Source organism: Anomalospiza imberbis, chromosome 5 (genome assembly GCF_031753505.1).
Source record: "Anomalospiza imberbis isolate Cuckoo-Finch-1a 21T00152 chromosome 5, ASM3175350v1, whole genome shotgun sequence".
Classification (NCBI taxonomy): Eukaryota; Metazoa; Chordata; class Aves; order Passeriformes; family Viduidae; genus Anomalospiza; species Anomalospiza imberbis.
In genome coordinates, this window is record NC_089685.1 from 50,016,112 (window position 1) to 50,029,464 (window position 13,353).

The 13,353-nt window shown below is 39.3% G+C and overlaps 1 protein-coding gene across 7 annotated transcripts in view; it reads left to right on the plus strand.

Annotated features, from left to right (window-relative positions):
- SCUBE1 (signal peptide, CUB domain and EGF like domain containing 1) overlaps positions 1-11,626 on the plus strand; it is a 222,588-nt gene extending 210,962 nt beyond the window's left edge. For 6 of the 7 annotated variants that reach the window (XM_068190668.1, XM_068190666.1, XM_068190667.1 and 3 more), the window contains 6 exons: positions 3,940-4,107; positions 4,955-5,116; positions 6,508-6,705; positions 8,147-8,299; positions 8,774-8,853; positions 9,876-11,626. In XM_068190668.1, coding sequence (XP_068046769.1) covers positions 3,940-4,107; positions 4,955-5,116; positions 6,508-6,705; positions 8,147-8,299; positions 8,774-8,853; positions 9,876-10,028 — 914 coding nt within the window. In that variant the 3' untranslated portion in view covers positions 10,029-11,626. Of the gene's footprint in view, positions 1-535; positions 698-3,939; positions 4,108-4,954; positions 5,117-6,507; positions 6,706-8,146; positions 8,300-8,773; positions 8,854-9,875 lie in introns of all 7 variants that reach the window. The other variant, XM_068190671.1, reaches the window with a different exon arrangement.
- The last annotated feature ends 1,727 nt before the right edge of the window (positions 11,627-13,353 follow it).

Here is a 13,353-nt window from a genome sequence, read left to right on the forward strand (position 1 = left end):
TATCTGTATTTAAGATGCTGTACAGTTGGGGTATTTGAGTGGCAAGAGACAGAAATTATTACAGAAAGTATTGCAGGGGACACGTTGCCCATGGAGAAATCTCTAGAACTGATCTCAGGGGACAGACTTTTTGTGGTCATCTGCCATAAAACCAACTTTTAACTGCACCTGCTATAAACTAAAAGCTCTCATTTCCCACACTTTATGCAGCACTGCTTTAATAAACTGCAAGATACTGTTTCAAGTATAAACAGCTTTATTAACAACACACGTGTGATAAACACCTGAGTGCACTACAAAGAAATTTAATGGTTTAAACAATAGAAGGAGGACCTCACCCTGATATAAATTGACCTAAACCCCAGTGGAGATGGGTCTGTTTGCATCAGGTGAGGGTCCTGGACTAACACATGCAAAACACGTGCCATTTTAATCCTGGGCCAAAGACATCCACCTTCTCTAAATGTTCCGTATTAGGGTGAAAAATGTGATCAAAGTGAACATCCTTACCTAGGCTCCCCTTTTGTTTCCTCAGTTACCTGCAGCACGGGCACCTTTTATAGCGGAGAACACAACCAGTGCGTCCCGTGCTCACCAGGAACCTACCAGGATACAGAAGGCCAACTCACCTGTGAGCCTTGCCCCAGCAACGATGGCCAGGGAGTCGCGGGCGCCCGGAACGTCTCGGAATGTGGAGGCAAGTTGAACTCGATTGTAAAAGCTTTAGGTGCTGCCACACACACCCTGTGAGGCAAGAGGCTGAAAGAGGAGAGAGCCTGCCACAGTTCTGGCTTGTAAAGGTAACACAAGAAATCTCTGTGCACTTACAAGCAACGGATGGTTTGGCTCGGGCCAAAGACAATGGGATCTGCTACAGCAATGTGAGTTATGGGATGGAAATGAGCAAGCCAAGCAAAGCACTTTGTGCTTCACCTCAGGTATGGAAGTACCTTGACTTGTAAGGACTCATCAGTGTATTGTGAGCCAAAGGGATGGATTACTTTGGACTGGTATTGGTGAGTGTAATAATGAACCTACTCATTTAATGTCTTGCATGAGAGGCAGCTTACCTGCTCTAATTAGCAGCAATTATCAATTTGAGATAGTTATGCTGCAGAGATCTGTAATCCATACTCAGAGCTAATGATTGCAACTTTCAGTGCTGCTTGAACGCACTGTAACTTTTGGCAGGTGATGTAGCATCTCTGATTCAACTTCATGATTTATAAACTAAATTATAATGATGGTAATACCTGGTGCTTCTATAGTAACTTGATCAGTCTAAGTTTTTAAGATACAACTGTTTATTTTCTTTACCTCATTTCATTACAGAATATCAAAATCTAGTTTATAGCAGATACATTATCTGACTTAGAAATAAATCCGTCCTATCTGCTACACAAGTTCTAACTTGAAAACTCATCCATGTAATTTACATTAATGCATTCTGCAAGGATATCTAAAGAGAACACATGGCAAATGTCACGTGAGAAACTGCTACTTTTTCCCATCTAGTGAATAAAAAATAACTGCAGTGTCAGTTATTCAGTCCAAACATATGATAGATTTTGCTGATTTGCTGTATGAAGGAAATACCAGACAAAATAATCTGAAACACCTGTGCATCTTTGCTATGCTGATTTGTATTTATCCATAACATAAGAAAAGCATATCAAAATACAGTCTGAGTTTATAAAGATTGACTATAGCATACTGACAAAAGTAGCAAAACAACTAGAAGAAAAAGACTTTTGTTTCAAGGCTTACATTGGAATTATTGTTCTGTACAACAACAACAACAAAAAACCCTTCTGATTATTTTTGTAGGGTGGATTTATCTCACAATTTTTATTGTCAAATCAAAACATTTTGGTTTTCTGCTCAGCTCTCTCCTTTTCCTCTGGAAGTGGCAAGAGAGAATATGCTTTGGACTTCATAAATTTCCCTGTCAAAGATTTTATCAAAATTTGTGTCAGCATATGTGATTATGTTAGAAAGTCTGTACTGTCTGTACTCCCTGCCAGTAATCAACAGTATTTTTGCATCTTATCTTCCAGAGCAGAAATGCCTGTGCAGTAACCAATAAACTTTCACTGAAATCCTCACTTCTAAATGTGAGGAATATACATTCCACAAGCATGTCAGAGATTTTAAGTGCCTGTTGTGCAGAAATCACTTGTAGCTGCAAGTGAATTCCATGCTGCAGTAGATTGCCCCTGCCTGGACACCAGGCACCCACCAAAGCTGATGTCTCACTGCCTTCCTCAGCTGGGGAGGGGAGAGACAGGATAACAAAAGTTCACACTTAAGGGCAGGGAGAGACCACTCACCAAATACCAAACAGACTTAAATTGGGAAAATTCAGTGAAATCACTACTAATCAAAATCAGAGCAGGACAAGGAGAAATAAAATATCTCCTAAAAACACCTCTTCCATACCCCTCCCTCCTTCCCAGCTCTACCTCCTCCCACCCAGCAGCCCAGGGAGATGGGAATGGGGATTATGGTCAGTTCATCACACTGATGTTGTTCCTGCTGCTGCTCCAGCATGGGGCCCCTCCCACAGAAGACTTCACTAACTTCTTCAATGTGACTCCATCTCATGGGCAAGAGTTCTCCAATATGAGTCACTTTTCCTCAGGGTCAGTCCTTCAGGCACAGCCTGCTGCAGCATGGGTCCCCCACAAGGGTCACAAATCCTACCAGGAAACATGTTCCAGTCTGGGTTCCAGTAACCAATTGGACCAGGCCAGTTTTGCTCCTAATAACAAGAACAAAATTGCCCTCAAATTAGTATCATAATATTTCTCTGAGGTCTGTGTCACCACAGCCAGTTTGTACCATCATATTCCAGCCAGCTGGGATGGGAGCACAAGTAAATCCTGGAGATCCTGACCCCACAGGTGTCCATAGGAGTTTGGCTTTTGTGGGGACAGAACTTGAACTTGGCTTTCACTCAGGAGCTCTAGTTCATCCTGAGTGCCAGAGATCCTCACTCATGCCAAGCACCCAAGATATTGAATGCCCCAAATATTTCCCAGCAATTATCAGGGTTCTTATGAGACTGCAACAATACCTAGAGGCTCTCAAAATTTTCTTGTTTTCAAGCCAGTTGTTTCTGTCTGCTGCTCAGTTCTCAGGGAAGCTAAATTACAAAGTTCTGGGATGAGGCAACCTCAGGGAATATGTAGCATCTCACAGTGTTGGTATCCCAGTCTGGAGTGGTGTGAAGATACACATTCATGCCACAATCTTGAAAAACCTGACATCCTGGTTCTCAGGTTCACAGAGGAAAGTACTCAAGCTAGCAAGAGCCAAGCCAAACAAATGCCTATCAGAAACTACCTGGAAAGCGAGTTTGGAAACTTCTGTCAGTAGATTGATTCACAAAGCAATTTGCTTTTCACAAATCTCTGTTTCCTGGCAGAGGAGCACCTGACAAGCACTAGTTTTCACAACTACATGAAATGCTGCTGGTGTTAGGTATTCTGATAGACAAGGTGCTGGACTGCTACCATCCCATCTGGTAAACACCATGATCCACTGTCCACATCTCTAAAATGGAGATACAAAACCTTGCTTCATAGGCGTGGTTCCGTTCCATTTCTTCCTATAAAGTACTTTGAAATACTGAGATGAAAGACTTGGTGAAAGTACAAAGTATTCCAATGGAATCTTAACAGACCCCCTTCTAAAAAAAAATCCAAACAGAATCATAGTTGCCAAAAAGCATATTATGAAACTGGTTCTTAGTGGTGGTGGTTTTAGGAAGAAGATACAGGAGCAATACAAAATATGCAGGTAAGATTAGAATTTGATCTGCGGCTGTCTTGATGTCACATGATTAAGCAAAAGAAAGCCTTGCTAACTACTTGTGGGTTTTATACTTCATCCAGAAAAGTCAACACACTAATACAGATGATCATTTTCAATTTCTAGGGCAGTGTTCTCCTGGGCACTACTCTTCAGATGGTTTTAAACCTTGTACAGTCTGTCCTCTTGGTACGTATCAGCCTGAACCAGGAAGGACCCTCTGCTTTCCCTGTGGCGGTGGGCTTGTGACCAAATACGAAGGTGCTGTTTCCTTTCAAGACTGTGAAACCAAAGGTGAATTCAAAATCTTTCCACAATTCATCTTCCTACTTCTGGGCCTTTGGTTTATTATCATCAGTGCCAAGGGGCTCTTGGAGGCTCCAAAACAAACATTGTTGCTGCATGGGCATGTGATTAAATGAAATGGTCAAGAAATCTGTAAACTGGGAATGGTCTCCCAAGGTTGTGCAGACTGAACAGGATTTATGGTTTTCTTTGGAATTTACCACAGGCAGGCAGGGGGTCAGCACTGCTACTGGTAAGGTAATCAGCCCCACTGTGTGGCAATAAATAACACAAACTTGGATTAGCCAATGCTTTAGCTTTCATGTCCTGTATATTTTTATTTACTGCATCACAAAAACTAAACACTACAAAAGTTAGATGAAGTTAAGGATTGATTACTCATGGGCTAGGCAGAAACTCTAAGGGTGCATTCTGTATTCCATAATGTCAACTTCCAGTGCCAATGCTGAAGAAGGAATCTTCCCAAATGCATTTTGGTTTAGTTACTGAAATGACATGCTGGCCCTGGCAAACAGACACTAATGGAAACCTCTCTCCTGCTACTGTGAAAGTAATTTCTCTTGTTGAGGTGGATTTATACCCACTTCCATTTATTACAAATATATTAAACACAGTGAGAGATACGTATCACGCATTTCTAGTTCATAAGGGTTTTATAAAAACTCTGGGTTTTAGTTGGAAGATTCTTTAGACTGGGAAATGCAGGGAGCTGGGGTCTTTTCTGCCTTTTATGGCCTAATAAGAATGTTGCAGACCACGTACGTCCAGGGCAGAGGAAAGCTCTCTGCACTGGAGGTTGCTACTTTTTGAAAATAATACACCTCATACCTTGCAGTTCACTGTTCTCCTGGACACTACTACAACTCCACAACACACAGATGTATCCGGTGCCCTGTGGGAACATACCAGCCTGAGTTTGGTCAGAACTACTGCATCACCTGCCCTGGCAACACCAGTACAGATTTTGATGGCTCCACCAATGTCACGCACTGCAAAAGTAAGTCACATTTATATCAGTGACACAGAGCGTATCTTTGGATCTGAATTGCAGCTCAAAGGTTGCATCTGTCAGACTGGACTTCAGATTTATATCTCCTAGTTAGCAAATATCCACTGCCAGAGGGAATAGTAAAAGTTGGGGAAACAATGAGGAAAAAAAGTTGGGTAAGTACCACTTGAGGCATATGAGTGTTTTAGGTTTAATATGATTGCACAGAGTGCCAGCTACAAGTTAAAACTACAGAGCCTTTACTTTCCCATACCCTGTAAGTTGTGTAACAGTGATGCATATTCCTCTGTGCAAAATATCTTCTATCAGAATAACTGCCATTTTAGAATAATTGTAAAATATCAGAAGATATGGTCATGCATGCTGCAATTGCCAGGTAATCACTTATTATAGTGAGATCTTCTTGGAGCCTTTTTTGCAGTACTCAGCCTCCTTTCTTAATTACTATTTTGAATATCCCCAAGGATTTCAGTACAGTTTTATTTGATCCTTTGTGAATGACTGATTATAATAGCAACCATTTTTTTTCATCCCTACCATGCTAATTTAAGAGAATGTTTCTATAATAATTGAGCAATGTCATCTAACTAACTATTCATGTGCAGCTCTCCTGTAAGTTTTTAGTCTAATTATGTGCCATGTGTTTTATAAGCCCTTCATAATTTATAAAGTCATTTGAGTAAATTATATATTTGTAGTGAATTTGAAGAAGTTTACTGATTTTCCTGTAAATTAAAACCATTCTTGTTACTCTGCTCTCTTAGATCCTCTCAGTTTTCAAGCCAGTTTCTGACCTTGCATAATATTTGGGGGTTGGATTAAGCAAACTATTTAAATCTATATCTAATTTTATGTGCATGAGTAGGCCTGGGGAGATCAAGCTTAAGTAACTTGTGCCAAATTCAATAGGATTTTTGAAAACTCAAAAAGAAAAACTGATCCATCATTGGAGATCCTTTATTAACTGGTTTAATCTAAGATGAAGCAAGGCAGATCTGTAATTAAGTGAGGCTGGCTTTTGGGACCAGTACTTTCATTCAGCTAAAGCTGGTTAGAAACCAAGTAAATTAAAGCAGAATATCTTCTGCATGTCAGCATAGTATCCATGGTAACCACAACTGGATCATGTTTATTTACTTGTGTTTCTCAAGCAAAGTTAAAGCAGCCTGGATGAAGCATTGAGTCAGTTCATGCACTGGAGATTAAGGTTTTGCAATCAGCTGGAGCAACCTTATGGATCAAATGCTCCTTTAAAGCTGGAGAATGTGCGCATTTTTAAAGCCACAAGGAGGAATTTAGACTTGCTTGTGACAGATCTCGAAAAACACCTCAGATTAATTTATCAACTAACACAAATACTAATTTATATTTCTCCCCAGACCAGCACTGTGGAGGAGAACTGGGGGACTACACTGGCTACATTGAATCACCCAACTATCCTGGAGACTACCCAGCGAATGTTGAATGCATTTGGAATATAAATCCACCCCCAAAGAGAAGAATACTCATTGTAGTACCTGAGATATTTCTCCCAATTGAGGATGAATGTGGCGACGTTTTAGTAATGAGAAAAAGTGGTAAGTTGCCAAACATGGGTTGTATCTCCTGCAAACTGATGGAGTGAATAGTTCATATTGAAGGGATGACTGTCTTCAGTGCAGGCAGTGTTTCTAAAAGGTTTCTTGAATGAAGAGGCACAGGAAGTTAGAACACTACCAATAACAGTTAACAGAGTAATGTTAATTATTCAAGTTTATTGTCTGAATCACAAAGCAGTTAATGGGCTTCTGTCTGGCCCAGTTACCACACAGGATAAATCACTGCCTTCTAGAAGTCAACGATGATAAATTATATTTGGAGATCTATCTTTGTAATCTGTACAAACTGTGCTCTCACTTACTTTTTGTAAATATATATATATATATATATATATATATATATATATGCTGCAGTTATTGCTAAATCTGGGAAATGTGTTTGTACAACTGACACCCTCAAGAAATCCAAAGTTATCCTGATTTTCTGTGGATTGGAGGGGGTGCATTGTGTCTTTGACTATGAATTTAATTCAACAACTTCTAAAGTTAAGATCCCAATGAAATGCACTCTTCTTTTGCTTTGGAGGATGTGGGCATCCTTCTGCTGATTTGTTACTATATCAAGAAGCAAAAACCTGAAAGGCAATTGTTCATATTGAGTTTTTGTTCAAAACAGTGTATTTACTCACAAAAATGGTGTCTTTTATTTGTTAAAACAACTTTCACAATTTTTTATCCCTGAGGGCCTGTACTGACATCTCTGTGTATCAGAAGGAAGACACCTGGTCACTATAGATGGAAGGAAATTATACCTGGGCAGATGAGCTTTTTTAAAAGCAAAGCAAAGCACTTACTGTAACAAAACACATCAGTTGTCCTTCTGACCCCAAACTGTGGTTCCAACAGTGACCAAAGCCAGTCACATCAGGGTAAAGTTACACTTCAGGCATGATTTGCCTTCGTGAAGCTGTGCTGGCTGTCACCACCCACCTCCTCACAACCAGCTTAACTGTTCTGTGGGTCACTGACTCTGCAGGGTGTGACAGTCTTTATTCAGAATTACCATACCAGATATTACATTCTGGTTTTATTGTGTCTTCATTTATAAGTGGTTTGCTGCTATCAGATGAACTCCCCAAACTGGCCATGTGAGGGGCTGGCTACCATGTCTGCCTGGCATGCAGCTCACTTGTCCTTACCTGTCTGGGACGAGCATATTGGTACTCTGGGATACAATGCTAGAGTAGTAAAAAAAAAATTAATATTGATAGTAGTTTTAAACATCAAAAATTATACCTCTATGGAAAAACCTTCTTCTCTTTATAGGCAAATAAGGACAACATCCATTCTGTCACAAAAAGCTTCTGCTGTCAGGAATATATCAGCTGAGAAGTGTCTTGTCAATTTGACATCTCTGAGCTCTAGATGAGGAAGGGTGCAAAAATTATTATATAAAGAAATAATTTAACTTTATTTCTAGCTTCTCCTACTTCAATTACTACATATGAAACATGTCAGACCTATGAGAGACCTATTGCATTTACCTCAAGATCAAGGAAACTCTGGATTCAGTTCAAGTCAAATGAAGGAAACAGTGGCAAAGGATTTCAGGTCCCCTATGTGACTTACGATGGTGAGAATGGAATTGGTTTTCATCTTTGTGTTATATCTGAATTAAAGAAAATTTTCCTTGAGAATCTCTCTTACACTGCTTGCAGGGACAGAAGAATGAGGAAAAACTTTATGTGCCTCACTGAATTTTAGTTGCAAAGACTTTGAAATAACATGTATATAACATATATAGTGTTAGAAAAGTTATTTTGTTTCCCTGTTTCTTCATCTCTAGAGTGGAGAAAATCCAGCATTATTATCTGGAGGGAATAGTTTTTTGGGGATGTAAGTATTTATAGGGATAATTCAAAGCCACTGTTATGAAGAAATAGATAATTTTAAGGTGATTAAATTAGAATACAGCAACCTGAGAGACACTGAAAATTAACTGGATACAAAATTTCTCAGCTCTGTCTTCAAGAGGAGCTCTAGCTCATGTCTGACTATTGCCCTCCCAAAAGATGTCACAGTCACTCACCTGATCTTTATTTTTCAGAGGATTACCAACAACTAATAGAAGACATTGTTAGAGATGGACGATTATATGCATCAGAAAACCATCAAGAAATTCTAAAGGTAAGAAATTTCTGTTTTCATTGAGGTCAACCAAGAATTCCTTTTCCTAAGCATTTTCCTAAAATAGTTCTTGATACCTTGATAGAGTTGTTATATTTAAAGCTCACGGGTGACCCCAAATTCAATTATTTGTCTTCTGAGGTTTATGCTGGTATTTGAAGCAGCCCAAAATCAAGTAACTGAGCTGAGCTCAGAACATGCTTATGTCCTTTTTGGAAGCAGGAAGTAAATGAAATATATGCTAAAATTATTAATAAGATTGCATGTTCCAAAAATTAGTCAGCCAAGGATGAAGGACCTATTGTTTCCAGTCTGGCATTTAAATGTTTAAATGACTCATTAAGCTTGCTGTGCATTAAAAAATGTATTTACCTAAATCACTATCTTGCCTCAATAAGAAATGGTTTTCCAAATATACAAGCAACACCAAAAGCAACTAACTCATTAAACTGAAAAAGGCTGGTCAGAGGGCAAAATTGAGCCATGTAAATGTAGGGCTTGGAAGGACAGGAGCTGAGGACGAGCAGGCTCCCTTAGCCATCCCTGCCCAGTGCTGTTCTCTCCCTCCAGCTTTTGGGTTGCTCAGGTCCCAGCTGCAGTGCACAGTGCCAGGCACAGCCTCAGCTGAGACTCTGAATCGAGGCTTTCCCAAGGTACAGGAGAAGGTCCTTAGAAAGCTCAGCATCACTGAGGACCAGCCTTGTCTTCCATCCATGGAGGGAAGGCCTGGAGAGCAGCATGGAACAGGTGGGAAGGACAGTCAGAGGCAGATTGTAGTTCTAATGCAGACATCTGCAGTTTGTGGTTAGTGCTCCTGCCAGGAGCCCTGCAAAAAGCATCCAGCACAGCAGGCAGACTCATCCCTCTGAAACTCCACAGCAACGTGGAGCAGTTTCCTTACACTGTTTTACCCAAACTCAAGTTTTGCAAAACAGACCTGATTGTTCTTCAGTTTTGAAACCTATGCAGACACTAAATCCAAACCTTGCTTTCATCTAACCTATCTGTGTTGTCTTCCATAGGACAAGAAACTGATTAAAGCTCTCTTTGATGTACTGGCACACCCTCAAAACTATTTCAAGTACACAGCACAAGAGTCAAAAGAAATGTTTCCAAGATCTTTTATAAAGCTGCTGCGATCGAAAGTTTCCAGGTTTCTACGACCATACAAATAGTCAAGTGGTATTCAATTTTTGGTTACTTTGCATTCCTGTCAAATATTGTCTTTCCTCCATAGTAGAAACATTTTCTAATTTGAAAGCTTCTTTTTGCAGACTTTGTTCACAATTGATAACTAAGAACACCTATAATGTTTTATAATTAAAAGTCAATGTTCTGAATGGGATTCTTACTACAAAAAAAAAAAAAATTATGCATCCCTGAGTACATCTAGTTGCAGATCCATATTTGGGTCTGCACTAGTGTATCCTCACTTTCCATCTGAAATCTCACTATTTAAAAATATTTCCTCTAGCTTTTTATTTTTCATCAACAATAACTTTTGTCAAAGAAAGGAGGAATCTGTTCAAATATGATTAAACTACCTGCAGATAAGCTCTGTTATAGAAAGAAATATGTAGTATAAATAATACTTGGACTTTGAATTGCACTTGAAGTTTATATTTGAATCTTTAGAAGAAAACGAAACAATCTAAATTTTGTTATTTCTCATTTGTGGCTTGGTGGAACCTCTGTCCAAGCAGAAATCAAAAAGGAAAAAAAAGAAGAAAAAATGTATAATTTTGTTTTGTTAATTACATGAGATTGAGTCCCATGCCCTAATGTCCTAATGTTTTTATCTGTCCTCTTCTAGACTTCTTCAGAGGTTTGCCACTGTCACTTACTTAATTGAAACAGATTTAGCTCTGGATTTCCATGCATCAGTCGGTCCCTTTAAAGACATTTACAATAGGATATGTGAGAAATGAACAACACTAGTAGTCTTGGTTTTCTTTCCATTAAGAGAGCATCTAATTAAGTACAATATATAAATATATAAATATATACTTCTATTTGTGGGTACATTAGTAATGTTATCTCTAGTTACTGTAAATATTATTCATGCTTAAATCTTTACTCCCACACACCCTATTTACTCATATCTATATGTAACTTTGTGTAGACAATTAAATGACTTCTCCAAGTGCTTGTCACTTCTATTAACACCCAACTGAAGCCTTTTGAGGTTTTATAATACTGGGTAATGGTTTACTCTGGGACAATCTCTTTCAATATGTATTATTCCAGGAAAAATAGCATCAGTGGAGATGCACCTGCTGCCCAGTAAAGGGTCAGCTGTTGCCTCTCCCTTGGGAGCCCCCCACATGCAGACCAACATAGTCAGCCTCAGGACAACACACGTGGGAGGAGCTGCTGCTGGACCTGCTGCCTCTAAAACACTGGGAGCACAACTGTCTCCAAGCCCCAGATTGTCAGGGCTCAGGGGTGAACAGGACACGTTGGAGGGCAGGTTCTGTGTTTGCAGAGACCTGGCTCTCCCTTTTATCCCAGATTTGTAGCCACAGTGCCCATCAAGCACAGGGACTGCAGGAGAGCTTTGGCCTTGTGCTCAGGTCTAGCTCACAGAGTGACAGCGGGTTTGCCATGATGATAAATCCTGGGTTTCCTGCTGTTTCCTGGCACAGGAACTAAATCAAATGGGAGAGGAGCCTTTATTTTCTATTAGTATTTCAGCCTCTTTCCTTTTCAGTCCTTTCTTCTTGTGTATCATTTTCCCTTTTGATTCTACAAGTTAATTAAATGGAGAAATGAACTCTCCTGGCAGCATCCTTTCAGAAAAAGACTAACACACAGTTTTGCTTTGCTGCTTTTTTTTTTTTTTTTTTGCCTGTCTACCCTGTAGTTTAACACGTGTTTCTCAAAGACATATATTAGGGGTGCTTGTGGTTATCTTCTGACACTTTCTTTTGGTCCTTGAGCAAGTACTGCTTGAATTTACACAGTTGGTTTCTGTTGACTACAAGTGGTTGAATATTCCATTTCTATGAGAACACACCTTAAGTGTTCTGTTGAGTTTTTTTACTTAACCATCTTGTAATTTTGCTTGCCTTCTTTCCTTTTCTGTTGAATAATATAATTTTTTTCTTTCTATGCCTGAACAGCCTGATCTTATAGTCTTGCAATTTTTTTTCCCACTCATAGACCTCAGATCTTTGGTGAGCTTTCTTTTTAATATATACATTAACTCTTGTTAAAAAATGTCACTTCTCCATAAAAGTCCTTTGTTAAAGCCTGTTCAACCTAAATTTTTATTGAGGATGTTAAAACTACTTCTATTTATGATTCACCAAGGGTCACTAAAAAGAACAAATTTTCATTAATTTTTTCTTTAACAGTAGTCATTTTTACAAAAAAAAGTTTGTAAAAAGCAAAAATCTTTTCAGGTGCTCAATTATGCAGGAGTATATAGCTAACAAAACTACTTTAGCCAAACAATAGTTCAAAGTCTGATAGGTTATTCAGAGTTTTATTCAGCTCCATTAGAATGAGTCAGGATTGCAGCCATTCTACTGAAAGATATGAAGGAAAATGTATGAAAAATATGGTGAAAAACAGCTTCCTCACTTGGCAAATGATTTGCAGCCATTCTACTGAAAGATATGAAGGAAAATGTATGAAAAATATGGTGAAAAACAGCTTCCTCACTTGGCAAATGATTTGCAGTGATCTTTAGTATTTCAAACTTGAGTAAGCAAAGTTCAGAACGTGGTACTGTACAATGAGTTTAGTAAAACCCTTGCTAAAATTTTTGTTTAACAACCAACCTGTTTGGATGTAATACCATTGTATGACAGTGATGCCAAACTCCAGAAACCACTGGCATTGTAACATTTTCCAGGTTCCTAGCTCCATGGGAAATCCAGTGCCAGAGAGAAACCATAAGAGGGACATGTCCCAATTCTGGCCACTGGTAGTGGGACCTTGGCAGAGCTGTGAGAAGTGAATACAGGTGAGAGAAATTGCATTTGGCCCTGGTACCACTTGCCCTGACTTAAAACCACACTACAAAAAAGCAGGGTGTTGTCCAGTTCATCCTGACAGACAACCTGAGAATGAGGCTGATGTTCCCCAGAGCCACATCAGGGCAGGGACTCCACAGTCGGGACAAGGCACTTACGGACTTCTGAGGCAAACATAGGCTTTGTGCTGCTGAAGGAAGGTGCTGAAAGAAAGAGAATAATTTGACCCTCAAAAGTTGACACTTAAATGCTTTCGAACATAGGGGGGGTTCATATCTGATATATTTAGAAAATGAGTCAGGCTTGAACGCTTGCCACTCTGCATAGAAATGCTCTTGGATGTGCAAATTTCTAATGAAATAAGTAATGACAAGTGGTATATAGGACAGTCTGAACCAGTTGCAGTTGATTCGAAGAACAGCACAGAATTTTTATATCAGCTCTATAAGTCAAAAATGCTTTGACTTTCATACTACGTTTACAGTTACAGAAACTGGCAGTCAGCAAATAGGAGGTGAGT